Genomic DNA, 27,618 nt, shown 5'->3' on the forward strand with positions numbered 1-27,618 from the left:
TTGGAGATGATATCGCACCAGAGTTGGAGAACATAAGAACATAAGAATAAAGGAAATTGCAAGAGACCATAAGGCCTACACTAGGTAGCTCCGTATCCATCACCACCTGTCATCATCCCCATCCATAAAAATGCCTAAACTTTTCTTAAAGCAACTGATAGCTTCAGCGTTCGCTATATGGCTACTAAGTCTATTTCTTTCGTCCACCACTTTATCGGTAAATCAATTCCTGCCTATTTCCTCCTTGAATCTAAATTTATCCAATCTAATTCCATTACTGCGAGTCCTGCCCTGTTGTTTTATTATGATGACCTTGTTTGTATCACCCTTGCTATAACCTTTGATCCACTGGTAAGTCATAGGAGTGGAGAAGGAGGATTTTAATGAGGGTAGCAGAACGGAGGGATGGTATAAGCTAAAAGTAATAATTGTTCCTTTTTGAGTGGAAACTAGTTAAAAAAAAGTGAATTGGTCTGAAACGCGATTTGCCTGTTTCGGTTGGCATCCGAGATGGTGTTCCCCCTCAGACCAAGGAAAGCGACCTTGCAAATGGAGGGCAAATAACTAGGAACATAGTGATGAAAAACATGAAAGTGCTGGCGCGGATCCACGGGAGGGCATATCCGGCGGGCCTCTCAGTTCATCAGCTGAGATGTTGGCAAACGGTACTCTGCGTTTTTTTTTTCCTTCAGATTTTTTGTAGAGCTAAATGATAAGCCACAAACCTAAGGTAAGTGATGTATATGCCCTCCTTTGAATCTGTGCCTGTTAAAGTAGGAATGCAAGAGATACAAAAATGGCTGGATCCATGGCCTAATCCAGTGGTTCTTAACCTGGGGTACCTGTACCTCCAAGGGGTACGAAACCTTAAGCCTGGAGGTACGAGACATGATAACCAGTGCAATGGTACTGTATATTTACCATGAGAAAGCAAATAAGGTTTGTATCACTCATCCTTTTCATATGGTTGCATTGTATTTGTATTGGATGGGGGTACGAGGAAATTTTCTGTGATATCAAGGGGTACTAAGGGCACTGGAATAGGTTAAGAACCACTGACCTAATCGGATTTGAAATTGGATACTCAGTAATGACCAAAAGGTCTGATATGTACAAATTATGATTCACCTGTTAAAAGAAAAAGTGCCGGGAGATTAATAAAAAGTCCCAGTGTGGTCCCGATTGAGGAAACAAGAAAGACCCTCTAGATTACTTACTTGTGTCCTTGGCCAGTTCTTAACTTGGAGGCTCCCAGAACACTGTACTGGCCCAAGGAACAGTTGCATTCAGAATCAGATTCTTTTGTCATGAATGAGCAATTCCGCTATCTGTTTTCTCAATAGTTGTCCTAATTCACCTACTTCACTCACACTGTAAGTAAAAGATAACATGGGAGCGTTCTGAAACTTGGCAAAATAGAACATGAGGAAGTAACACCAAATGTTTGTATCTTGCTCGATCTGGCCACAAAGAAGCGGGGCCTGGGGACTGCCTTACTCTCAAGGTATCAAATCAATGTCGATGGCACCTTAACCAATTTCTTAGGCCTTATCCTCAAGTAACAAAGGTAAAGAGCTCACCACATCGTTTTTACGTCGTGTGTGTTTGCATACGTATGTGTATTTATCTAAACGATATTTGCAGTAAAGGAATCGTACTCGCTGGATTCCATTTCTGTTTGGACATATGAAAATGTGTGTATGTGTGTATGTGTGTGTGTACGTGCACATGCATTTATGTAACTATATGTTCATAGTGAAATTATACAAGATTTTCATGCTTAAGTTTGGTTTAAAACCAATGGATAACTTACTAATTTATGTAAGCTTGTGTCGATAAACTACAATACTGCACAGAAGAAATACGGATCAGAAGTTCTATGAAACTCTGAAGATCAAAATGTTGTACGCAGATCTCGCACTATATCTGTAGGTTTGGGTACTATCTAGAATGTTTAAAACACAAAATATGGAAAGACACTTTTGTTAAAATGAGCTTAATTAATACCATAATAATCATAATGAGGATTTTCTTTTATATCAATTATTTTACATTCTTGGCGATGAAGAAAAAGAGTTACAGAACTTTCTTGTTTTGAAATGGACAATTATGTACGTGTGTGCGTATGTGTGTGTGTGTGACGATGTGATTCAAAAAACAAACATTCGGATTGAGGGAGCGTCCTTATGCTGCTGTATCTCCCAGTCTCCTCACCATACGGAGCCATAACCTCTTCCATAGCTTACACCGCCATAAACGGGCGCCAACCTGTGCATCACAGGTTGCATGACCGTGTGCGCGACGGGCCGGGAGACCGTCGTGCACACCAAACCCCCGTGGCCGCGTCCCCCACAAGGAACGCCGTAACTGAAGTCGGCTCAGGGGTCGGACCGTCGGGGTCGAGCAGTCCCTAGGAGCTCCGGTTACGATACAGTCAGGCTGACTGGGAAGGCTTCAAAAACACTCATATGATATACACCAACATGAACAACGCTCCAGAGGCAGCTATTGATCAGGAATGGCTTTTACTCACGAAACTTGTCAAAAACGTTGTGGAAAAGCACATTCCTAGAACAAAATATAGCAAGGTTGCAACGTTCACCGCTTCTATGCGCACTAACAGACTACGTATTGCACAACAAAACAGACTAACAGACTTCCTGCAAGCACCACCAGAGGCCCGTGATGCTATCCTACAAGCCATGCACTGGCTGTAGAGGAGTCTGAGGGAGCCTCTCTACATCGATTCACTTCGTGAGGAGGGTCAACTGATGGTTTCGCTCTCCGGCGTCTGTGCGACGGATCCTTCCAAGTTCTGGAAGACCCTCAAATGACAGCTGGAGGAGTGCTCTGTACCTCCACCCAATGTCATCAACCATCTGAACTACTCTACACACACTCCCCAACACCAGGCTTACTTTCTGGCGTCAGTATAGAGTGAGGTCTTCAAGCCCCATCCTGTGCAAGGACCACATTGCATTAGCGCCTTACACAGTGTTAAATCTTTCATAAGTAGTTGTAGTGACTTCACTTTCGACAAGACTGTTGATCTCTTTCATAATTTTGAAGGAGGTAAAGGGGGTCATCTCGGCATTAAAATGTAAATTTCCTGGCCCTTCAGGCATTGGTGCACACCTACTCAAACGCATGTCAGACAACACAATCTCACACATAACGACATTATACAAAAGCTCACTAGCCTCTGGATACTTTCCACAGCTTTTTAAGTCCTTCCATACCATCCTCATCCCCAAACAACAGAAACCTGTCTCTGTCCAGCTTTCCTACCGACCTATCTCCCTACTAGAATACTCTGCTAAGGTGTTTGAACACCTTCTCTGCCGCCGCCTCACCGGGTACCCGGAGGCACAGAAAATGCCGAGAGACTGTCCCTTTGGTTTTCGGCTGGAATGCGGTGCAGACGACGTTATTTCCATGATCACTCAATGGGTTCAAGCCCGCAAGATGGTCGCCCTGGTAAGGCCATTTTGGTTTGGAAGGATATGGGGAAGGCATTCGATACTGTTTGGTATGAAGGTCTTAAATACAAATTGTACCACAACTCCGACATTGTCCTGCCGTTCACACGGTTACTCTGCAACTACCTGGACGACAGGACAATAAGAATAAAGTGGTAGGGCTGTCTGTCCAGACCTTTTGTGCCGAAGGCTGGAATATCGTAAGGGTCAGTCCTTGGTCCTACTCTGTACAATATATTTACGAATTACCTGCCAGAGCCGGCTTACTCATGCAACCAGACTATTATTCTCTTGTATGCGGACGGCAATAATCACGCTAGCAGACACAAAACTCTGCAGGGAGCGTTATACATAATGCAAAACATGCGTAGAAGCAACAGTGGCACATAAAGACCAGCGCATGAAAATACAAAACTGCATACTTCCGTTGCAATAACACCAACAACAATCACGAATACTCCTTTTAAGACAAACAACACAAACATCCCAGTGAAAGATCATGCCTGTGTGCTGGGTATCACACTGGATATTAGCCTTACCTGGACCCCACACCTCCGCAGCTAGGGAGTGAGAGCTAAGGCTGTGTTGGGAAGGCTAAAACGCTTCAAAACCGCAACATTGTCCACCAAATGTCGATTTTACCTAGCCCTAGTCAGATCGATTCTGTGCCAGTCCTTGGGATTAAGCCAGTTGACATGTCCCGCATACAACTACGACCATCAGAAGGTTCAGAATGTTTCAGTCCTATTCATCACAGGTTTGCGATGGAGCGACTTAAGAACCGCTGAGTCCCTACACCGAGTTGCCAGCATCCGCCCCACTCAACCAACACAAATACAAACTTCACATGTGACACCTAGAAAGACTGTACGTCAATCACAAACGCCATTGTATCCTACACTGATTATTTGCCGTTCGTTGACATTCTGTCTGGCATTCACATCCTAAATTGGCTGACATTACATTCTAGTGTGACGTTTTGTCCTCTACTGACATTACATCCTACCATAACATTTTGTCCTTCACCGATATTACATTCTGAAATTATTTTTTGTCCATCATTGACATTATATCCTAAAGGGATATTTTGTCCTACGCAGACATATTGCTCTACATTAAAGCCTCGTCCTACTCTGTTATCCCAGTGTACTCTATTCCCCCTCCCTTGGAACTTCCACCACAAAAAAGGAATTAGTTCGTTACAAACTCCCACAATGAGGTTTATAAGTACATATTTGACTCTGCGAGTAAGGTGGATCCCATCTGAAGCATAAAGGTTATGACGCCTGGAAAAGAGATACCAAGGATCAAGAAAGTGGTATCCCACCTGCATGCACAACTATGATATCCTCTCATTTATCCCTATGGCTCTACTCTTCAACACGAGACAGCGTAGATCCTCGGAAGGATCCCACAGACTACGTGGTACCTCCTACGCTCCTTCATCTGAAGGAGGACCTTGTAATTCCAAAACACAGCTAAGTGAATGCGAGACCAGTACGCTTCAGATTATGCCACCGGCGCGTAATATGGTAACACAGGATACTAATGTGCAATGATATCGTAATTATTTGGATGTTGCGATCGAGATGGAACCCATGCCTCTTGAATTACTGAGAACGTCTCTTACCAATGTGTCAACAGAGAAGGGAAATCATTGCAGCCCTACACAATAAATGCTTGTAGGAATTCGATGCCAATGAAAAAAAATATCCAAGCATCGGTTTTAGAGAAATACTGATCAAGAGTATATAAGATTTTCAAACAAACTTTTTTGCCATCCTGTATAAAAAATAATATTGTGTTTTGCATACCAAATTGAAAGGAGCAAATTGCATTGTTTTTGTAAAGTTTATTATTGTAGGAAGATAAAACATAATATTAGGAGAGATAAAGATCCATTTTATTCCGTCGCGCATTATCAATTCCATATATATTTTTAAAGCTAAGGGCTTCCCTTTCCAAGAAGTGAAACCGCTTTAGTTGAAAAAGCAAAATTTATAAACAATTATTTTCCTCTGTAGGTGCCAATTACACAGAGTACACATACACAATGCAGTGTTTTCCAGTCCCCTCACCATACGCGGCCATAGACTCCTCCATAGCCTACACCGTGAGAAACAGGGCTCACGACTCTGTGCACCACGGGCCCCACGACTCTGTGCACCACGGGCCTCACGACAGTGCGCACGATGGGTTGCACGACGGGTCGCACCATAGTCCTGCCCACCAGACCGCCGTGGCCGTGTCCGCCGTAGGGAGATCCATAACTGATGCTGGCTTCGGGGTCGGGGCTAGGCAGTCCCCAGAAGCTTGCGAATACAGTCGCGAGTGCGAGACACATCAGAGTCTGAAAGCGAAACACAGGAATAAATATGGAATGAACAGTCACGGGCGTGTGGAGAGATGGACTTCATTTGTATATCAAGAAGTTGTTGGAGTAGGAGCCAGATCTCTCACCTTCTTTACTTGCTTCGAAAGGGTAGATGAAATATTCTTGTTAAAAATCTCTTTGATGTGATTTTTCACAAGCAGGAATAATGAAAGAGGTCCACAAACGAATGTAAACACTTCAGAAACCATATATATGTGTGGGTTCACCGAGTTGTACATACCTATGAGGTCCCGTCTTATTGCTTCCATCTCTCTCCCTTCACTCTACCATTGTGGGAAGTTCCAGTTTCTTTTGCCATTCTTCACCTGTCTTACCATTTATGCTAGGAGTAATTTTGCTATCCTTTATAATCCCTATCTTATATCTTTCTTCAGTTATGTGTATGTGCAAGTGTAAACGTATGTGTGTGTGTGTGTGCGTACAGATACAATATTAGTATCTAGAGATATATCAATCGAAACTTCTACACAATGACCAACACCATTAAATATTTGGTTGAAGATTATATTGACTTTCCATAATGATTTCTCTAAAAGTGGTGCTTGCATTTTTTCGAGAGGCATCAAATTCCTGCAAGCACTTATCGTGTGAGACTGCAAAAGATTGCGAAATCAGGCCTAGAATCTTATTTACTTTCTCTGAGGCAGAGATACACTTCTTATCTTATGTGTCCATTTAATTGTTTGAGCTTTACCCGTAAAATATTATATGCATCGTGTTTCCCTTTTTTTGATACAACAGAACATCTCCACCTTTCCTGTGGTTTCTATCCTGATGAAAGTGTCTAATTCCTGTAATATTAAATTCAACCTCAGACTCTTCACCCTTTTACCATGTTTCGGTTATTCCTCTCATATTGAGATTTTTGCCTGTGACATACTCCTGGATTTCTTAGATTTTGTTCCTAATATTATGAGCATCATGGTACACCGTGATTACTGCATTCTGACTTATCTTGATTTTCTGCATCATCAGTTTGCGTCCCAAGGACGCAAACTGCCGGAAGCTTCGCCTGGCACATATAAAAGGATCACCGACGGCCCATTCCGTGTCATTGCAATCACCGCCGCATTCCCTCCAAGTTCTCCTGGTCCCTTCCCGGCGCCACACCCTCTTCGACATGAAACTTGTAAGTCCCTTCACAACAATCGTCTTGAACCGAAGACGTTTAAAATCGGGATGAACTCTTTTTTATTTTTTATATTACATGCAACGATGGCCGTACACAGTCGAAACCTGAACGGGGTTCAAAATCAATAGATTGACTTCGTGTACAATGAGTTGGGGGAAATCCGAAGAAGACCATTACGCCCGTGAATGTTCATTCCATATTTATTCCTGTGTTTCGCTTTCAGACTCTGATGTGTCTCGCACTCGCGACTGTGTTCGCCAGCTCCTGGGGACTGCCTAGCCCCGACCCCGAAGCCAGTTTCGGTTATGGATCTCCCTACGGTGGACGCGGCCACGGCGGTCTAAATGGAATTGATAATGCACGACAGAATAAAATGGATCTTTATCTCTCCTAATACTGTGTTTTATCTTCCTACAATAATGAACCGTACAAAACCAGTGCAATTTGCTCCTTTCAGTTTGATATACAAAATGGAATATTATTTTTGATACAGGATGGTGAAAGATTTTGTTGAAAATCTTATTTATTTTTCATCATTTTCTATCTAAATCTGATGTTTGGATATTTTTCGATCGGCATCGAATTCCTACAAGCATTTATTGTGTAGGGCTCGAATTGTTCCCCCTCCCCCTCTGTTGACACGTCGGTAAGAGACGGTCTCAGTAATTCAAGAGGAATGAGTTCCATCCCGATCGCAACATCTAAATAAAAATTACGATATTATTGCACATTAGTATTCTGTCTACCATATGACGCGCCGGTGGCATAATCGGAAGCGTACTGGTCTTGCATGCGCTTAGCTGTTGTTTCGGAATTACAAGGTCTTCCTTCAGATGAAGGAGCGTAGAAGGTGCCACGTAGTCTGTGGGATCCTTCCGAGGATCTATGCTGGCTCGTGTTGAAGAGTAGAGCCATAGGGATCAATGATAGGATATCACAGTTGTCTCCCATTCGTTTAGCTGTTGCTTCGGAATCACAAGGTCCTCCTTCAGATGAAGGAGCGTGGGAGGTGCCACGTAGTCTGTGGGATACTTTCGAGAATCTACACTGGCTCGTGTTGAAGAGTAGAGCCATAGGGATCAATAAGAGGATATCACTACTGTGCATGTACGTGAGATACCACTTTCTTGATCCTTATTATGTTTTTTCCAGGTTCAGATGGGATCTACCTTACTTGCAGAGATAAAAATGTACTTACAATCCTGATTGTGGGGTTTGTACCGAACTAGTTCCTTTTTTGGGGGTAGAAGCGCAAAGGGAAGGGGAACAGAGTATACTGGAAATAACAGAATAGGGCGAAGTCTTAATATAGAACAACATGTTTGTGTAGAGCAAAATATGACTTTAGAATATAATGTCAATGATAGAACAAAAGTTAATTTCAGGATGTAATGTCAGTGAAGGACAGAATGTCACGGTAGGATGTAATGTTAGTAGAGGATAAAATATCACACTAGAATGTAATGCCAGTCAATTTAGGATATCAGTACCAGACAGAATGTCAACGAACGGCAAATAATGGCAGAGAGGGACAAAATATCTGAGAGGAGCCTAAGGTTCATGAGGTACCAAATGTCCATAAAACACCGAATGCCTATGAGGGACCAAATGACAGTGTATGGCAAGGTGTCAATAATGAACAAAATGACGATGCAGAAAATCAAGACAAGTCAGAATGCATTAATCACGATGTACTTTAATGCTCATAATATTAGGAACAAAATCCAAGAAATCCAGGAGTATGTCACAGGCAAAAATCTCAATATGAGAGGAATAACCGAGACATGGTAAAAGGGATAAGAGTCTGAGGTTGAATTTGATATTACAGGAATTAAACACTTTCATCAGGATAGAAACCACAGGAAAAGTGGAGATGTTCTGTTGTATTAAAGAAAGGGAAACATGATGCATATAATATTTTACGGGTAGAGTTAACTCAAACAATTAACTTGGTTTATTTTTATTAACCACTTTTGAAACCATTGAAGGAAATAGAGAATTAAATTACTATCCCATTAGAATTAAACATAAATTTATCGTGGATGGGGATGTGCTAAAATGATAGAAATTAGTAAACCTTACGCCTTTATTCAATAGGAATAATAAGCACAAGCCACAGAACTACTCACAAGTAATCTTGACCCCGATCATAGAAAAAACATCGAAAACATCATAAGAGATGCCATTGAACGTCACTTGGTAAGTAACTGTATAATAAACGACAACCAGCACGACTTGAGACGCAAATACTCTCGCACGATTTTAATCATTTAGATTTTTACGGTTTGGTTATGTCAAATTATGACAAAAGGAGTAATGTAGATTTGATATATCTGAACTTTGAAAAAATATATACTGTCTAGCACGAACGACTACAAACTAAACTCACATCGCATGGAATAAAGAGTAACATTAAGTTGGATTAGAAACTGATTGAACGATCGTAAACTGTTTAGTTTTGAAGGGTAAAAAATGTAGCTGGAAAGATGTAAAGAGTGGAGCTCTTCAAGGTTCTATTCTACTTAAATCTACCGTCTCCAAATTCGTTGATGATATTAAACTGTGCGCAATAACAAAATTATTACTCGAATCAGCTGTATATTCACAAGATTTGGACAAACTAGAGCAATTGTTTCAAAATGTGTTAATAAAATCAAGTCCAGTTAAGTGTAAAGACATGCATATGGGTAGAAATTATAGAAAGCATGAACAAAAGTTATTTAGAAAAATTTAAACTAAAGTGGCGAATGAAAAGTATATTGGTGTATCTATCAGGAAAGCCATTAAAACATTTAAAGATTACAAAACTCATGCCACCGTAGGAAGCGTCACATCTAAAGCTGGCTTCGGGGTCTTCTTAAGATTGTTCACTTATTTCATGATCCTCACGTTCAGGTATTATGATCGGTCATGTTTGGCCATTGTTTTCCTCTGCCATTGAAGGTCTTCGCGATGAAGGCCATCTGGTCAAAACAGCCGCTGACTCGAATGTCTCTCTCTCTCTCTCTCTCTCTATCTATCTTTCTATCTCTCTCTCTCTCTCTCTGTGTTTGTGTGTGTATGTGTGTGTGTGTTTGTGTGTGTGTGTGTGTGTGTGTTTGTATGCATGTATGTGTGTGTGTGTGTGTGTGTGTGTGTGTGTCCTGTAATCCAATTACAGTTGTGTGAAACGCACATAAGCTGACATGATTTGTGGCCAGTGTATGACGCCCAGGGACGTCATACTGCCCAAGGACGCAAACTGCCGGAAGTCTTGCCTGACAAATATAAAAGGACCTCCGACGGCCCATTCCGTGTCATTGCAATCACCGCCGTATTCCCTCCAAGTTCTCCTGGTCCCTTCCCGGCGCCACAACCTCTTCGACATGAAACTTGTAAGTCCATTCAGAAGAATTGTCTTGAACCCAAGTCCATTAAAATCGGGATGAACTCTTTTTATTATTATATCACATGCAACGATGGACGTACACAACCGAAACCTGAACGAGGTTCAAAATCGATAGATTCACTTCGTGTACAATGAGTTGGGGGAAATCTGAAGAAGGCCATTACTTCGAGCCTGAGACCTTTTGTCAATAATATACGACTTCTTCAATTTTGACTTCAAATACCCAAAGACAGAAATGCAGCCCTCACGACATTGGTCGTAAGGTGCAAAACGTTGCTGTGAACGGCAGAAACAACGTAATGCTAGGAACAAACATACTTACTGTTAGGGCTATCTCTCTAGATACTAATATTGTATCTGTACGCACACCCACACGCACATACATTTACACTTGCACACACACATACGCATAACTGAGGAAAGATATAAGAAATATAGGGAATATAAAGAATAGCAAAATTACTCCTAGCCTAAATGATAAAACATTTGAAGAATGACAAAAGAAACGGGAACTTCCTACAATTGTTGTGTGAAGGGAGAGAGATGGAAGCAATAAGACAGGACCCCATAGGTAAATACAACTAGGTGAACCCACACATACGTATGGTTTCTGAAGTACTTACATTCGTTTGTGGGCCTCTTTCCTTATTCTTGATTGTCAAAAATCACATTGACGAGATTTTTAAACAAGTATTTTTCAACTATCTTCTCGAAGCAAGTAACGAAGGTGAGAGACCTGGCTCCTACTCCAAGAATCTAGTGATATGCAAACGAAGTTTTCTCCATGCATTCGTCAATGTTCATTCCATATTTAGCCTTGTGTTTCACTTTCAGACTCTGATGTGTCTCGCACTCGCGACTGTGTTCGCCAGCTCCTGGGGACTGCCTAGCCCCGACCCCGAAGCGAGCCACAGGTATGGATCTTCCTACGGTGGACACGGCCACGGCGGTCTGGTGGGTACGACGGTCTTCCGACCCGTCGTGCAACCCATCGTGAGGCCCGTGGTGCATAGAGTCGTGAGGCCCGTGGTGCACAGAGTCGTGGGCCCTGTTTCTCACGGTGTGGGCTATGGAGGCTATGGCCGCGTATGGTGAGGCGACTGGAAAACACTGTGTTGTGTATGTGTACTCTCTTTGTAATTGGCACCTACAGTGTAAAATAATTGTTTCTAAATTTTGCATTTTCAACGAAAGCTTTTTTCACTTCTTGCAAAGGGAAGCCCTTAGCTTAAGAAATATATAAGGAATTGATAATGCGCGACGGAATAAAATGGATCTTTATCTCTCCTAATATTGTGTTTTATCTTCCTACAATAATGAAGTGTACAAAAACAGTGCAATTTTGCTCCTATCAATTTGTTATGGAAAACGGAATATTATTTTTGATATAGGATGGCGAAAGATTTTGTTGAAAATCTTATTGATTTTTCATCATTATCTCTCTAAAACTGATGCTTGGGTATTTTTTTTCGATCTGCATCGAATTCTTACAAGCACTTATCGTGCGAGACTGCAATGATTTCCCCACCTCTGTTGACACGTTGGTAAGAGACGGTCTCAGTAATTCAAGAGGCATGGGTTCCATCTCGATCGCAACATCCAAATAGTTACGATATTATTGCACATTAGTATTGTGTGCTACCATATTACGCACCGGTGGCATAATCGGAAGCTTAGCTGTTGTTTCGGAATTACAAGGTCCTCCTTTAGATGAAGGAGTGTGGGAAGTGCCACGTAGTCTGTGGGATCCTTCCGAGGATCTACGCTGTCTCGTGTTGAAGAGTAGAGCCATAGGGATCAATGAGAGGATATCACAGTTGTGCTTGTACGTGAAATACCACTTTCTTGATCCTTGGTATCTGTTTTCCAGGCGTCATATCCTTTAAGGATGAGATGGGATCTACCTTACTTGCAGAGTTAAAAATGTACCTACAATCCTGATTGTGGGGTTTGTAACGTACTAGTTCCTTTTTTGGGGGTAGAATATCAAAAGGAGGGGGAATAGAGTATACTGGAAATAATAGAATAGGGCAAAGCTTTAATATAGACCAATATGATTGTGTAGAAAAAATATGACTTTAGAACATAATATCAGTGAAGGACAGAATATCACGGTAGGATGTAATGTCAGTAGAGGATAAAATATCACACTAGAATATAATGTCTGTCAATTTAGGATGTCGGTGCCAGACAGAATGTCAACGAACGGCAAATAACCAGTGTAAGATACAGTGGCAGAGAGGGACAAAATATCTGTGAGGAGCCAAAGGTTCATGAGGTACCAAATGTCCATGAAACAACGAATGTCAATGAAGGACCAAATGGCAGTGTAGGGCATGGTGTCAATAATGAACAAAATGACGATCCAGAAAATCAAGACAAGTCAGAATGCAGTAAGCACGGTGTACCATGATGCTCATAATATTAGGAACAAAATCTATGAAATCCAGGTATATATCACAGGCAAAAATCTCAATATGAGAGGAATAACAAAGACATGGTAAAAGAGTGAAGAGTCTGAGGGTGAATTTAATGTCACAGGAATTAGACACTTTCATCAGGATGGAAACCAGAGGAAAGGTGGAGATGTTCTGTTGTATTAGGGAAAGGGAAACATGATGCATACAATATTTCACGGGTAGAGTTAACTCAAACAATTAAATGGACACATAAGATAAGCAGTGTATTTCTGCCTGAAAGAAAGCAAATGTTCTGCAGTCTCACACGATAAGTGCTTGCAGGAATTTGATGCCTCTCGAAAAACTCTAAGCACCACTTTTAAAGAAATCATGATGGAAAGTCAATACGATCTTCGACCAAATATTTCGTCGTCCTTTAATGGTGTTGGGCATTGTGTAAAAGTTTCGATTGACATCCTGTACTAAAAACACTATTGCGTTCTACATACCGAATTGATAGGAGCGAATTACAGTGTTTTTCTACAGCTTATTAATATAGGAAGATAAAACACAATATTAGAAGAGCAAGAGATCATTTTTATTCCTTCGCGAATGATTAATTCCATATATATCTTTTTAAGGGTAAGGGTTTCCCTTTGCAAGAAGTGAAACAGCTTTCGTTGAAAAAAACAAAACTTATAAAAACTTATTTTCCACCGTAAGTGCCAATTACACAGAGAGTACACATATACACAATGCTATGTTTTCCAGTCCCCTCACCATACGCGGCCATAGCCTCCATAGCCCACACCGTGAGAAACAGGGCTCAGGACTCTGTGCACCACGGGCCTCACGACTCTATGCACCACGGGCCTCACGATGGGTTGCACGACGGGTCGGAACACTGTCGTACCCACCAGACCACCGTGGCCGTGTCCACCGTAGCGAGATCCATAACTGAAGCTGGCTTCGGGGTCGGGGCTAGGCAGTCCCCAGGAGCTGGTGAGCACAGTCGCGAGGGCGAGACACATCAGAGTCTGTAAGCGAAACACAGGAATAAATATGGAATGAACATTGATGAATGCATGGAGAAAACTTCTATTGCAAATTACGAGGTTGTTGGAGTAGGAGCCAGGTCTCTCACCTTGTTTACTTGCTTCGAAAGGATAGATGAAATATTCTTGTTAAAAACTCTCTTTGATGTGATTTTTCACAAGCAGGAATAACGAAAGAGGTCCACAAACGAATGTAAACACTTTAGAAACCATATATATGTGTGGGTTCACCTAGTTGTACATACCTATGAGGTCCCGTCTTATTGCTTCCATCTCTCTCCCTTCACTCTACCATTGTGGGAAGTTCCAGTTTCTTTTGCCATTCTTCACCTGTCTTACCATTTATGCTAGGAGTAATTTTGCTATCCTTTATAATCCCTATCTTATATCTTTCTTCAGTTATGTGTATGTGCAAGTGTAAACGTATGTGTGTGTGCGTACAGATACAATATTAGTATCTAGAGATATATCAATCGAAACTTCTACACAATGACCAACACCATTAAAGGAAGGCGAAATATTTGGTTGAAGATTATATTGACTTTCCATAATGATTTCTCTAAAAGTGGTGCTAACATTTTTTCGAGAGGCATCAAATTCCTGCAAGCACTTATCGTGTGAGACTGCAAAAGATTGCGAAATCAGGCCTAGAATCTTATTTACTTTCTCTGAGGCAGAGATACACTGCTTATCTTATGTGTCCATTTAATTGTTTGAGCTTTACCCGTAAAATATTATATGCATCGTGTTTCCCTTTTTTTAATACAACAGAACATCTCCACCTTTCCTGTGGTTTCTATCCTGATGAAAGTGTCTAATTCCTGTAATATTAAATTCAACCTCAGACTCTTCACCCTTTTACTATGTTTCGGTTATTCCTCTCATATTGAGATTTTTGTCTGTGACATATACCTGGATTTCATAGATTTTGTTCCTAATATTATGAGCATCATGGTACACCGTGATTACTGCATTCTGACATGTCTTGATTTTCTGCATCGTCAGTTTGCGTCCCAAGGACGCAAACTGCCGGAAGCCTCGCCTGGCACATATAAAAGGATCACCGATGGCCTATTCCGTGTCACTGCAATCACCGCCGCATTCCCTCCAAGTTCTCCTGGTCCCTTCCCGGCGCGGCGCCACACCCTCTTCGACATGAAACTTGTAAGTCCCTTCAGAACAATCGTCTTGAACCGAAGACGTTTAAAATCGGGATGAACTCTTTTTTATTTTTTATATTACATGCAACGATGGCCGTACACAGTCGAAACCTGAACGGGGTTCAAAATCAATAGATTGACTTCGTGTACAATGAGTTGGGGGAAATCCGAAGAAGACCATTACGCCCGTGAATATTCATTCCATATTTATTCCTGTGTTTCGCTTTCAGACTCTGATGTGTCTCGCACTCGCGACTGTGTTCGCCAGCTCCTGGGGACTGCCTAGCCCCGACCCCGAAGCCAGTTTCGGTTATGGATCTCCCTACGGTGGACGCGGCCACGGCGGTCTGGTGGGCAGTAGGGTGGTGCGACCCGTCGTGCAACCCATCGTGCGTACTGTCGTGAGGCCCGTGGTGCAAAGAGTCGTGGCGCCCGTGGTGCACAGAGTCGTGAGCCCTGTTTCTCACGGTGTGAGCTATGGAAGAGGCTATGGAAAATAATTGTTTATACATTTTGCTTTGTTCAACGAAAGCTGTTTCACTTCTTGTAAAGGGAAGCCCTTAGCTTGAAAAATCTAAATGGAATTGATAATGCACGACGGAATAAAATGGATCTTTATCTCTCCTAATACTGTGTTTTATCTTCCTACAATAATGAACCGTACAAAAACAGTGCAATTTGCTCCTTTCAGTTTGATATACAAAATGGAATATTATTTTTGATACAGGATGGCGAAAGATTTTGTTGAAAATCTTATTTATTTTTCATCATTATCTATCTAAAACTGATGTTTGGATATTTTTCGATTGGCATCGAATTCCTACAAGCATTTATTGTGTAGGGCTGGAATTGTTCCCCCCTCCCCCTCTGTTGACACGTTGGTAAGAGACGGTCTCAGTAATTCAAGAGGAATGAGTTCCATCCCGATCGCAACATCTAAATAAAAATTACGATATTATTGCACATTAGTATTCTGTCTACCATATGACGCGCCGGTGGCATAATCGGAAGCGTACTGGTCTCGCATTCGCTTAGCTGTTGTTTCGGAATTACAAGGTTTTCCTTCAGATGAAGGAGCGTAGAAGGTGCCACGTAGTCTGTGGGATCCTTCCGAGGATCTATGCTGGCTCGTGTTGAAGAGTAGAGCCATAGGGATCAATGATAGGATATCACAGTTGTCTCGCATTCGTTTAGCTGTTGCTTCGGAATCACAAGGTCCTCCTTCAGATGAAGGAGCGTGGGAGGTGCCACGTAGTCTGTGGGATCCTTTCGAGAATCTACACTGGCTCGTTTTGAAGAGTAGAGCCATAGGGATCAATAAGAGGATATCACTACTGTGCATGTACGTGAGATACCACTTTCTTGATCCTTGGTATGTTTTTTCCAGGTTCAGATGGGATCTACCTTACTTGCAGAGTTAAAAATGTACTTACAATCCTGATTGTGGGGTTTGTAACGAACTAGTTCCTTTTTTGGGGGTAGAAGCGCAAAGGGAAGGGGAATAGAGTATACTGGAAATAACAGAATAGGGCGAAGTCTTAATATAGAACAACATGTTTGTGTAGAGCAAAATATGACTTTAGAATATAATGTCAATGAGAGAACAAAAGTTAATTTCAGGATGTAATGTCAGTGAAGGACAGAATGTCACGGTAGGATGTAATGTTAGTAGAGGATAAAATATCACACTAGAATGTAATGCCAGTCAATTTAGGATATCAGTACCAGACAGAATGTCAACGAACGGCAAATAATGGCAGAGAGGGACAAAATAACTGAGAGGAGCCTAAGGTTCATGAGGTACCAAATGTCCATAAAACACCGAATGCCTATGAGGGACCAAATGACAGTGTATGGCAAGGTGTCAATAATGAACAAAATGACGATGCAGAAAATCAAGACAAGTCAGAATGCATTAATCACGATGTACTTTAATGCTCATAATATTAGGAACAAAATCCAAGAAATCCAGGAGTATGTCACAGGCAAAAATCTCAATATGAGAGGAATAACCGAGACATGGGAAAAGGGTGAAGAGTCTGATGTTGAATTTGATATTACAGGAACTAAACACTTTCATCAGGATAGAAACCACAGGAAAAGTGGAGATGTTCTGTTGTATTAAAGAAAGGGAAATATGATGCATATAATATTTTACGGGTAGAGTCAACTCAAACAATTAAATGGAAACATGAGATAAGCAGTGTATTTCTATCTCAGAGAAAGCAAATAAGATTTTAGGCCTGATTGCGCAATGTTTTGCAGTCTCACACGATAAGTGCTTGCAGGAATTCGATGCCTCTCGAAAAAATGTGAGCACCACTTTTAAAGAAATCATTATGGAAAGTCAATACAATCTTCAACCAAATATTTCGCCTTCCTTTAATGGTGTTGGTCATTGTGTAGAAGTTTCGATTGACATCCTGTACTAAAAACACTATTGCGTTCTGCTTTTGTAGAGGTCATTAATATAGGAAGATAAAACACAATATTAGAAGAGCATGAGATAAATTTTATTCCGTCGCGAATTATCAATTCCATATATATCTTTTTAAGGGTAAGGGTTTCCTTTTGCAAGAAGTGAAACAGCTTTCGTTGAAAAAAACAAAATTTATAAACAATCATTTTCCACTGTAAGTGCCAATTACACAGAGCACACATACACAATGCTGTGTTTTCCAGTCCCCTCACCATACGCGGCCATAGCCTCCTCCATGGCTTACACCATGAGAAACAGGGCTCACGACTCTGTGCACCACGGGCACCACGGGCCTCACGATGGGTTGCACGACGGGTCGGAACACCGTCGTACCTACTAGACCACCGTGGCTGTGTCCACCGTAGGGAGATCCATAACCGAAGCTGGCTTCGGGATCGGGGCTAGGCAGTCCCCAGGAGCTGGCGAACACAGTCGCGAGGGCGAGGCAAATCAGAGTCTGAAAGCGAAACACAGAGCTAAATATGGAATGAACATTCACGGGCGTATGGAGAGAAGGACTTCTTTTGTATATCAAGAGGTTGTTGGAGTAGGAGCCAGGTCTCTCATCTTCTTTACTTGCTTCGAAAAGATGGATGAAACATTCTTGTTAAAAAATCTCGTTAATGTGATTTTTCGCAATCAAGAATAAGGAAAGAGGTCCACAAACGAATGTAAACACTTCAGAAACCGTATATATGTGTGGGTTCACCGAGTTGTACTTACCTATGAGGTCCCGTCTTATTGCTTCCATCTCTCTCCCTTCACTCTACAATTGAGGGAAGTTCCCGTTTCTTTGATCATTCTTCACCTGTCTTATCATTTAGTCTAGGAATAATTTTGCTACTCTTTATAATCCCTATCTTTCTTATATCTTTCTTCAGTTATGTGTATGTGTGTGTGTAAGTGTAAATGTGTATGTTTGTGTGTGTGTGTGTGTGTGTGTGTGTGTGCGTACAGATGCAATATTTGTATCTAGAGAGATAGCACTAACGGTAAGGATGTTTGTACCTAGCATTACGTTGTTTCTGCTTTTCACAGCAACGTTTTGCATCCTACGACCAATGTATTTGAAGTAAAAATTGAAGAAGTCGTACATAATTATCAACAAATTGTCTCAGCCTCGAAGTAATGGTATTCTTCGGATTTCCTTCAACTCATTGTACACGAATTGAATCTATCGATTTTGAACCCCTTTAAGGTTTCGATTGTGTACGTCCATCGAGGCATGTGATATGAAAAATAAAAAAAGAGTTCATACCGATTTTAAAGGAATTCGGTTCGAGACGATTCTCGTGAAGGGACTTACAAGTTTCATGTCGAAGAGGGTGTGGCGCCGGGAAGGGACCAGGAGAACTTGGAGGGAATGCGGCGGTGATTGCAATGACACGGAATAAGCCGTCGGTGATCCTTTTATATGTGCCAGGCGAGGCTTCAGGCAGTTTGCGTCCTTGGGACCCGCTTCCAAACGATCTTCCATCATGGGCCTCATACTCTGAGCGCAAATCATGTTAGCTTATGTGCGTTTCACACAACTGTGAGTGGATCACAGGACACACACACACACACACACACACACACACACACACACACACACACACACACACACACACACACACACACACACACACACACACACACACACACACACACACACACACACACACACACACACACACACACACACACACACACACACACACACACACACACACACACACACACACACACACACACACACACACCCACCTCCACACACACACACACACGGACACAGATTTCTGAGTCAACTGCTGTTTTGACCAGACGACCTTCGTTCCGAAGATCTGCAGTGATAGAGGAAAACAGTGGCCAGATATTGCCAATCATAATCCCTGGACGAGAGGATCATGAAATAAGTGAACAGTCGTAAGAAAACCCCAAAGCCAGCTTTAGATATGGCGCTTCCTACGGTGGCATGATTTTTGTGGTTCAACTCTGAACTCTTTTAGAATCTATATATTTCTTTTGTGAAACCCCGGCACCAAATTGAAATAGAATATTTCAAAAGTAGACGGATCTGGGTCTTTATAATTAGCTGGTAATATCTACAGTAAGCTTTTAATATCAATATGACTGTATTCAATTTACTCTATTTGAGAAAGAAATATAATGTTTAGATGTTTTAATGTCATTATTGATAATTACACTAAGGTCATTTACATTCCCAAATTTAGTTGAATAATTTCTAAATAACTTTAAGTCCTTCTTACTACAGTTTTTACCTATATGCAAGCCTTTACACTTAACTTGGTTTATTTTCATTAACCACTTTTGAAACCATTGAAGGAAATAGAGAATTGAATTATAATCCCATTAGAATTAAATATAAATTTATCGTAACTGGGGAATTGCTAATATGATAGAAATTAGTAAACCTTACGCCTTTATTCAATAGGAATTATAAGCATAAGCCACAGAACTACTCATAGGTAAGCTTGACCGCGATCATAGGAAAAACATCGAAAACATCATAAGAGATGCCACTGAACGTCACTTGGTAAGTAACTGTATAATAAACGACAACCAGCACAACTTGAGACGCAAATACTCTCGCACGATTAATCATCTAGATTTATACAGTATGGTTATGTCAAATTATGACAAAAGGAGTAATGTGGATTAGATTTATCTGGACTTTGAAAAAATATATACTGTCCAGCACGAACGACTACAAACTAAACTCACATCGAATGGAATAAAAAGTATCATTAAGTTGGATTTGAAACTGATTGAACGATTGTAAACTGAATAGTTTTGAAGGGTAAAGATTGTAGCTGGAAAGATGTAAAGAGTGGAGTTCCTCAAGGTTCCATTCTAGGGCCACTTTTTTCACAAGAAAGGTCAATGTCCTCGATTATGAACTTAAATCTACCGTCTCCAAATTCGTTGAAGATATTAAACTGTGGGGAATAACAAATTATTACTCGAATCAGCTGGATATTCAAGAAGATTTGGACAAACTAGAGCAATGGTTTCAAAATGTGTTAATAAAATCAAGTCCAGTTAAGTGTAAAGACATGCATATAGGTAGAAATTACAGAAAGCATGAACAAAAGTTATTTAGAAAACTTTGAACCAAATTGGAGAATGAAAAGTATATATGTGTATTTATCAGTAAAGCCATTAAAGCATTTAAACATTATAAAACTCATGCCACCGTAGGAAGCGCCACATCTAAAGCTGGCTTCGGGGTCTTCTTAAGATTGTTCATTTATTTCATGATCCTCTCGTTCAGGGATTATGATCAGCAATACCTGGCCATTGTTTTCCTCTGTCACTGAAGGTCTTCGCGATGAAGGCCATCTGGTCAAAACAGCCGCTGACTCGAATGTCTTTCTCTCTCTCTCTCTATCTCTCTCTCTCTCTATCAATCTTTCTATCTCTCTCTCTCTCTCTCTCTCTCTCTGTGTTTGTGTGTGTGTGTGCGTTTGTGTGTTTGTATGCATGTATGTGTGTGTGTGTGTGTGTGTGTCCTGTAATCCAATTACAGTTGTGTGAAACGCACATAAGCTGACATGATTTGTGGCCAGAGTATGACGCCCAGGGACGTCATACTGCCCAAGGACGCAAACTGCCGGAAGCCTTGCCTGACAAATATAAAAGGACCTCCGACGGCCCATTCCGTGTCATTGCAATCACCGCCGCATCCCCTCCAAGTTCTCCTGGTCCCTTCCCGGCGCCACACCATTTTCGACATGAAACTTGTAAGTCCCTTCACAAGAATTGTCTTGAACCCAAGTCCTTTAAAATCGGTATGAACTCTTTTTTATTATTATATCACATGCCACGATGTACGTACACAACCGAAACCTGAACGGGGTTCAAAATCGATAGATTCACTTCGTGTACAATGAGTTGGGGGAAATCCGAAGAAGGCCATTACTTCGAGCCTGAGACCTTTTGTCGATAATGTACGACTTCATCAATTTTGACTTCAAATACCCAAAGACAGAAATGCAGCCCTCACGACATTGGTCGTAAGGTGCAAAACGTTGCTGTGAACGGCAGAAACAACGTAATGCTAGGTACAAACATACTTACTGTTAGGGCTATCTCTTTAGATCCAATTATTGTATCTGTTCGCACACACACACGCACATACATTTACACTTGGACACACACATACGCATAACTGAGGAAAGATATAGGAAATATAGGGATTATAAAGGATAGCAAATTACTCCCAGCATAAATGATAAGACAAGTGAAGAATGACAAAAGAAACGGGAACTTCCCACAATGGTAGAATGAAGGGAGAGAGATGGAAGCAATAAGACGGGACCCCATAGGTAAGTACAACTAGGTGAACCCATATGGTTTCTGAAGTGTTTAGATTCATTTGTGGGCCTCTTTCCTTATTCTTGATTGTCAAAAATCACATTGACGAGATTTTTAAACAAGTATTTTTCAACTATCTTTTCGAAGCAAGTAAAGAAGGTGAGAGACGTGGCTCCTACTCCAACAACCTCGTGATATGCAATAGAAGTTTTCTCCATGCATTCGTCAATGTTCATTTCATATTTAGCCCTGAGTTTCGCTTTCAGACTCTGATTTGTCTCGCCCTTGCGACTGTGTTCGCCAGCTCCTGGGGACTGCCTAGCCCCGACCCCGAAGCCAGCTTCGGTTATGGATCTCGCTACGGTGGACACGGCCACGGCGGGCTGGTGGGTACGACGGTGTTCCGACCCGTCGTACAACCCATCGTGAGGCCCGTGGTGCATAGAGTCGTGAGGCCCGTGGTGCAGAGAGTCGTGAGCCCTGTTTCTCACGGTGTGGGCTATGGAGGCTATGGCCGCGTATGGTGAGGGAATGGAAGACACTGCATTGTGTATGTGTACTCTCTTTGTAATTGGCACCTACAGTGGAAAATAATTGTTTCTAAATTTTGCTTTTTTCAACGAAAGCGGTTTTACTTTTTGCAAAGGGAAGCCCTTAGCTTAAAAAATATATATGGAATTGATAATTCGCGACAGAATAAAATGGATCTTTATCTCTCCTAATATTGTGTTTTATCTTCCTACAATAATGAACTGTACAAAAACAGTGCAAATTGCTCCTTTCAATTTGATATGGAAAACGGAATATTATTTTTGATACAGGGTGGCAAAAGATTTGGTTGAAAATCTTATTAATTTTTCATCAGTATCTATTAAACTGATGCTTGGATATTTTTTTTTTCGATCTGCATCAAATTCTTACAAGCACTTATCGTGCGTGACTGCAATGATTCCCCCCCTCTGTTGACACGTTGGTAAGAGACGGCCTCAGTAATTCAAGAGGCATGGGTTCCATCTCGATCGCAACATCCAAATAGTTACGATATTATTGCACATTAGTATTGTGTGCTACCATATGGCGCACCGGTGGCATAATCGGAAGCTTAACTGTTGTTATGGAATTACAAGGTCCTCCTTCAGATGAAGGAGTGTGGGAGGTGCCACGTAGTCTGTGGGATCCTTCCGAGGATCTACGCTGGCTCGTATTGAAGAGTAGAGCCATAGGGATCAATGAGAGGATATCACAGTTGTGCATGTAAGTGAGATACCGCTTTCTTGATCCTTGGTATCTCTTTTCCAGGCGTCATATCCTTTAAGGTTCAGATGGGATCTACCTTACTCGCAGAGATAAAAATGTACTTACAATCCTCATTGTGGGGTTTGCAACGAACTAGTTTCTTTTTTGGGGGTAGAAGCTCAAAGGGAGGGGGAATAGAGTACACTGGAAATAACAGAATAGGGCGAAGCTCTAATATAGACCAAGATGTTTGTGTAGAACAAAATATGACTTTAGAACATAATGTCAATGAAAGAACAAAAGTTAATTTCAGGATGTAATATCAGTGAAGGACAGAATGTCACGGTAGGATGTAATGTTAGTAGAGGATAAAATATCACACTAGAATGTAATGCCAGTCAATTTAGGATGTCAGTGCCAGACAGAATGTCAACAAATGACAAATAACCAGTGTAAGATACAGTGGCAGAGAGGGACAAAATATCTGTGAGGAGCCAAAGGTTCATGAGGTACCAAATGTCCATGAAACAACGAATGTCAATGAAGAACCAAATGGCAGTGTAGGGCATGGTGTCAATAATGAACAAAATGACGATGCAGAAAATCAAGACAAGTCAGAATGCAGTAAGCACGGTGTACCATGATGCTCATAATATTAGGAACAAAATCTATGAAATCCAGGTATATATCACAGGCAAAAATCTCAATATGAGAGGAATAACAAAGACATGGTAAAAGAGTGAAGAGACTGAGGGTGAATTTAATATTACAGGAATTAGACACTTTCATCAGGATGGAAACCACAGGAAAAGTGGAGATGTTCTGTTGTATTAAAGAAAGGGAAACATGATGCATACAATATTTCACGGGTAGAGTTAACTCAAACAATTAAATGGACACATAAGATAAGCAGTGTATTTCTGCCTGAAAGAAAGCAAATGTTCTGCAGTCTCACACGATAAGTGCTTGCAGGAATTCGATGCCTCTCGAAAAACTCTAAGCACCACTTTTAGAGAAATCATGATTGAAAGTCAATACGATCTTCGACCAAATATTTCGTCGTCCTTTAATGGTGTTGGGCATTGTGTAAAAGTTTCGATTGACATCCTGTACTAAAAACACTATTGCGTTCTGCATACCGAATTGATAGGAGCGAATTACACTGTTTTTCTACAGCTTATTAATATAGGAAGATAAAACACAATATTAGAAGAGCAAGAGATAATTTTTATTCCTTCGCGAATGATTAATTCCATATATATCTTTTTAAGGGGAAGGGTTTCCCTTTGCAAGAAGTGAAACAGCTTTCGTTGAATTTTTTTTTTTTTTATAAAAACTTATTTTCCACCGTAAGTGCCAATTACACAGAGAGTACACATATACACAATGCTGTGTTTTCCAGTCCCCTCACCATACGCGGCCATAGCCTCCATAGCCCACACCGTGAGAAACAGGGCTCACGACTCTGCACCACGGGCTTCACGACTCTATGCACCACGGGCCTCACGATGGGTTGCACGACGGGTCGGAACACTGTCGTACCCACCAGACCACCGTGGCCGGGGCTAGGCATTCCCCAGGAGCTGGCGAACACAGTCGCGAGGGCGAGACACATCAGAGTCTGAAAGCGAAACACAGGAATAAATATGGAATGAACATTGATGAATGCATGGAGAAAACTTCTTTTGCAAATTACGAGGTTGTTGGAGTAGGAGCCAGGTCTCTCACCTTGTTTACTTGCTTCGAAAGGATAGATGAAGTATTCTTGTTAAAAAATCTCTTTGATGTGATTTTTCACAAGCAGGAATAACGAAAGAGGTCCACAAACGAATGTAAACACTTTAGAAACCATATATATGTGTGGGTTCACCGAGTTGTACTTACCTATGAGGTCCCGTCTTATTGCTTCCATCTCTCTCCCTTCACTCTACCATTGTGGGAAGTTCCAGTTTCTTTTGCCATTCTTCACCTGTCTTACCATTTATGCTAGGAGTAATTTTGCTATCCTTTATAATCCCTATCTTATATCTTTCTTCAGTTATGTGTATGTGCAAGTGTTAACGTATGTGTGTGTGTGTGCGTACAGATACAATATTAGTATCTAGAGATATATCAATCGAAACTTCTACACAATGACCAACACCATTAAAGGAAGGCGAAATATTTGGTTGAAGATTATATTGACTTTCCATAATGATTTCTCTAAAAGTGGTGCTAACATTTTTTCGAGAGGCATCAAATTCCTGCAAGCACTTATCGTGTGAGACTGCAAAAGATTGCGAAATCAGGCCTAGAATCTTATTTGCTTTCTCTGAGGCAGAGATACACTGCTTATCTTATGTGTCCATTTAATTGTTTGAGCTCTACCCGTAAAATATTATATGCATCGTGTTTCCCTTTTTTTGATACAACAGAACATCTCCACCTTTCCTGTGGTTTCTATCCTGATGAAAGTGTCTAATTCCTGTAATATTAAATTCAACCTCAGACTCTTCACCCTTTTACTATGTTTCGGTTATTCCTCTCATATTGAGATGTTTGCATGTGATATATACCTGGATTTCATAGATTTTGTTCCTAATATTATGAGCATCATAGTACACCGTGATTACTGCATTCTGACTTATCTTGATTTTCTGCATCGTCAGTTTGCGTCCCAAGGACGCAAACTGCCGGAAGCCTCGCCTGGCACATATAAAAGGATCACCGACGGCCCATTCTGTGTCATTGCAATCAGCGCCGCATTCCCTCCAAGTTCTCCTGGTCCCTTCCCGGCGCCACACCCTCTTCGACATGAAACTTGTAAGTCCCTTCACAACAATCGTCTTGAACCGAAGACGTTTAAAATCGGGATGAACTCTTTTTTATTTTTTATATTACATGCAACGATGGCCGTACACAGTCGAAACCTGAACGGGGTTCAAAATCAATAGATTGACTTCGTGTACAATGAGTTGGGGGAAATCCGAAGAAGACCATTACGCCCGTGAATATTCATTCCATATTTATTCCTGTGTTTCGCTTTCAGACTCTGATGTGTCTCGCACTCGCGACTGTGTTCGCCAGCTCCTGGGGACTGCCTAGCCCCGACCCCGAAGCCAGTTTCGGTTATGGATCTCCCTACGGTGGACGCGGCCACGGCGGTCTGGTGGGCAGTAGGGTGGTGCGACCCGTCGTGCAACCCATCGTGCGTACTGTCGTGAGGCCCGTGGTGCAAAGAGTCGTGGCGCCCGTGGTGCACAGAGTCGTGAGCCCTGTTTCTCACGGTGTGAGCTATGGAAGAGGCTATGGAAAATAATTGTTTATACATTTTGCTTTGTTCAACGAAAGCTGTTTCACTTCTTGTAAAGGGAAGCCCTTAGCTTGAAAAATCTAAATGGAATTGATAATGCACGACAGAATAAAATGGATCTTTATCTCTTCTAATACTGTTTTATCTTCCTACAATAATGAACCGTACAAAAACAGTGCAATTTGCTCCTTTCAGTTTGATATACAAAATGGAATATTATTTTTGATACAGGATGGCGAAAGATTTTGTTGAAAATCTTATTTATTTTTCATCATTATCTATCTAAATCTGATGTTTGGATATTTTTCGATCGGCATCGAATTCCTACAAGCATTTATTGTGTAGGGCTGGAATTGTTTCCCCCCTCCCCCTCTGTTGACACGTTGGTAAGAGACGGTCTCAGTAATTCAAGAGGAATGAGTTCCATCCCGATCGCAACATCTAAATAAAAATTACGATATTATTGCACATTAGTATTCTGTCTACCATATGACGCGCCGGTAGCATAATCGGAAGCGTACTGGTCACGCATTCGCTTAGCTTCAGATGAAGGAGCGTAGAAGGTGCCACGTAGTCTGTGGAATCCTTCCGAGGATCTACGCTGGCTCGTGTTGATGAGTAGAGCCATAGGGATCAATGATAGGATATCACAGTTGTCTCGCATTCGTTTAACTGTTGCTTCGGAATCATAAGGTCCTCCTTCAGATGAAGGAGTGTGGGAGGTGCCACGTAGTCTGTGGGATCCTTCCGAGGATCTACGCTGGCTTGTGTTAAAGAGTAGAGCCATAGGGATCAATAAGAGGATATCACTACTGTGCATGTACGTGAGATACCACTTTCTTGATCCTTGGTATGTTTTTTCCAGGTTCAGATGGGATCTACCTTACTTGCAGAGTTAAAAATGTACTTATAATCCTCATTGTGGGGGTTGTAACGAACTAATTTTTTTTTTTTTTTTTTTTGGGAGTAGATGATCAAAAGGAGGGGGAATAGAGTATACTGGAAATAACAGAATAGGGCGAAGCCTTAATATAGACCAACATGTTTGTGTAGAGCAAAATATGGTTTTAGAACATAATGTCAATGAAATAACAAAAGTTAATTTCAGGATGTAATGTCAGTGAAGGACAGAATGTCACGGTAGGATATAATGTTAGTAGAGGATAAAATATCACACTAGAATGTAATGCCAGTCAATTTAGGATATCAGTACCAGACAGAATGTCAACGAACGGCAAATAATGGCAGAGAGGGACAAAATATCTGAGAGGAGCCTAAGGTTCATG

At 41.3% G+C, this 27,618-nt stretch overlaps 3 protein-coding genes across 3 annotated transcripts; 2 read left to right on the plus strand and 1 right to left on the minus strand.

Annotated features, from left to right (window-relative positions):
• The first annotated feature begins 10,191 nt into the window (after nucleotides 1-10,191).
• On the plus strand, nucleotides 10,192-11,660 carry LOC143034287 (uncharacterized). Its single transcript, XM_076200222.1, has 2 exons — nucleotides 10,192-10,380; nucleotides 11,229-11,660. Exons 1-2 carry the CDS (start codon nucleotides 10,192-10,194, stop codon nucleotides 11,487-11,489), a joined length of 450 nt encoding a protein of 149 aa, XP_076056337.1. The 3' UTR covers nucleotides 11,490-11,660.
• Nucleotides 11,661-17,516: 5,856 nt separating this feature from the next.
• LOC143034292 (uncharacterized) lies at nucleotides 17,517-21,214 on the minus strand. Its single transcript, XM_076200229.1, has 3 exons — nucleotides 21,032-21,214; nucleotides 18,794-18,979; nucleotides 17,517-17,944 (listed from the first exon to the last, which is right to left on the minus strand). The coding sequence occupies exons 1-3, from the start codon at nucleotides 21,212-21,214 to the stop codon at nucleotides 17,696-17,698; spliced, it is 618 nt and encodes a 205-aa protein (XP_076056344.1). The 3' UTR covers nucleotides 17,517-17,695.
• Nucleotides 21,215-25,172: 3,958 nt separating this feature from the next.
• LOC143034299 (uncharacterized) lies at nucleotides 25,173-26,431 on the plus strand. Its single transcript, XM_076200235.1, has 3 exons — nucleotides 25,173-25,300; nucleotides 25,689-25,842; nucleotides 26,069-26,431. The coding sequence occupies exons 1-3, from the start codon at nucleotides 25,173-25,175 to the stop codon at nucleotides 26,336-26,338; spliced, it is 552 nt and encodes a 183-aa protein (XP_076056350.1). The 3' UTR covers nucleotides 26,339-26,431.
• The last annotated feature ends 1,187 nt before the right edge of the window (nucleotides 26,432-27,618 follow it).

Source organism: Oratosquilla oratoria, chromosome 2, assembly GCF_046742065.1.
Source record: "Oratosquilla oratoria isolate Oo_2021 chromosome 2, ASM4674206v1, whole genome shotgun sequence".
In the NCBI taxonomy this organism is placed as follows: domain Eukaryota; kingdom Metazoa; phylum Arthropoda; class Malacostraca; order Stomatopoda; family Squillidae; genus Oratosquilla; species Oratosquilla oratoria.

Excerpts from the sequence above, each read along its gene's own strand:
- LOC143034287 (XM_076200222.1), top strand. The coding sequence starts at position 10,192 with ATGATTTGTGGCCAGTGTATGACGCCCAGGGACGTCATACTGCCCAAG. Across the intron at positions 10,381-11,228 it reads ACCTCTTCGACATGAAACTT|ACTCTGATGTGTCTCGCACT; the intron begins GTAAGTCCATTC and ends TTTCACTTTCAG.
- LOC143034292 (XM_076200229.1), bottom strand. The coding sequence starts at position 21,214 with ATGGTGTGGCGCCGGGAAGGGACCAGGAGAACTTGGAGGGGATGCGGC. Across the intron at positions 18,980-21,031 it reads CACAAATCATGTCAGCTTAT|AGTATGAGGCCCATGATGGA; the intron begins GTGCGTTTCACA and ends ATTTGCGCTCAG. Across the intron at positions 17,945-18,793 it reads CCCTCTTCGACATGAAACTT|ACTCTGATTTGCCTCGCCCT; the intron begins GTAAGTCCCTTC and ends TTTCGCTTTCAG.
- LOC143034299 (XM_076200235.1), top strand. The coding sequence starts at position 25,173 with ATGACCAACACCATTAAAGGAAGGCGAAATATTTGGTTGAAGATTATA. Across the intron at positions 25,301-25,688 it reads TTCCTGCAAGCACTTATCGT|TTTGCGTCCCAAGGACGCAA; the intron begins GTGAGACTGCAA and ends CTGCATCGTCAG. Across the intron at positions 25,843-26,068 it reads CCCTCTTCGACATGAAACTT|ACTCTGATGTGTCTCGCACT; the intron begins GTAAGTCCCTTC and ends TTTCGCTTTCAG.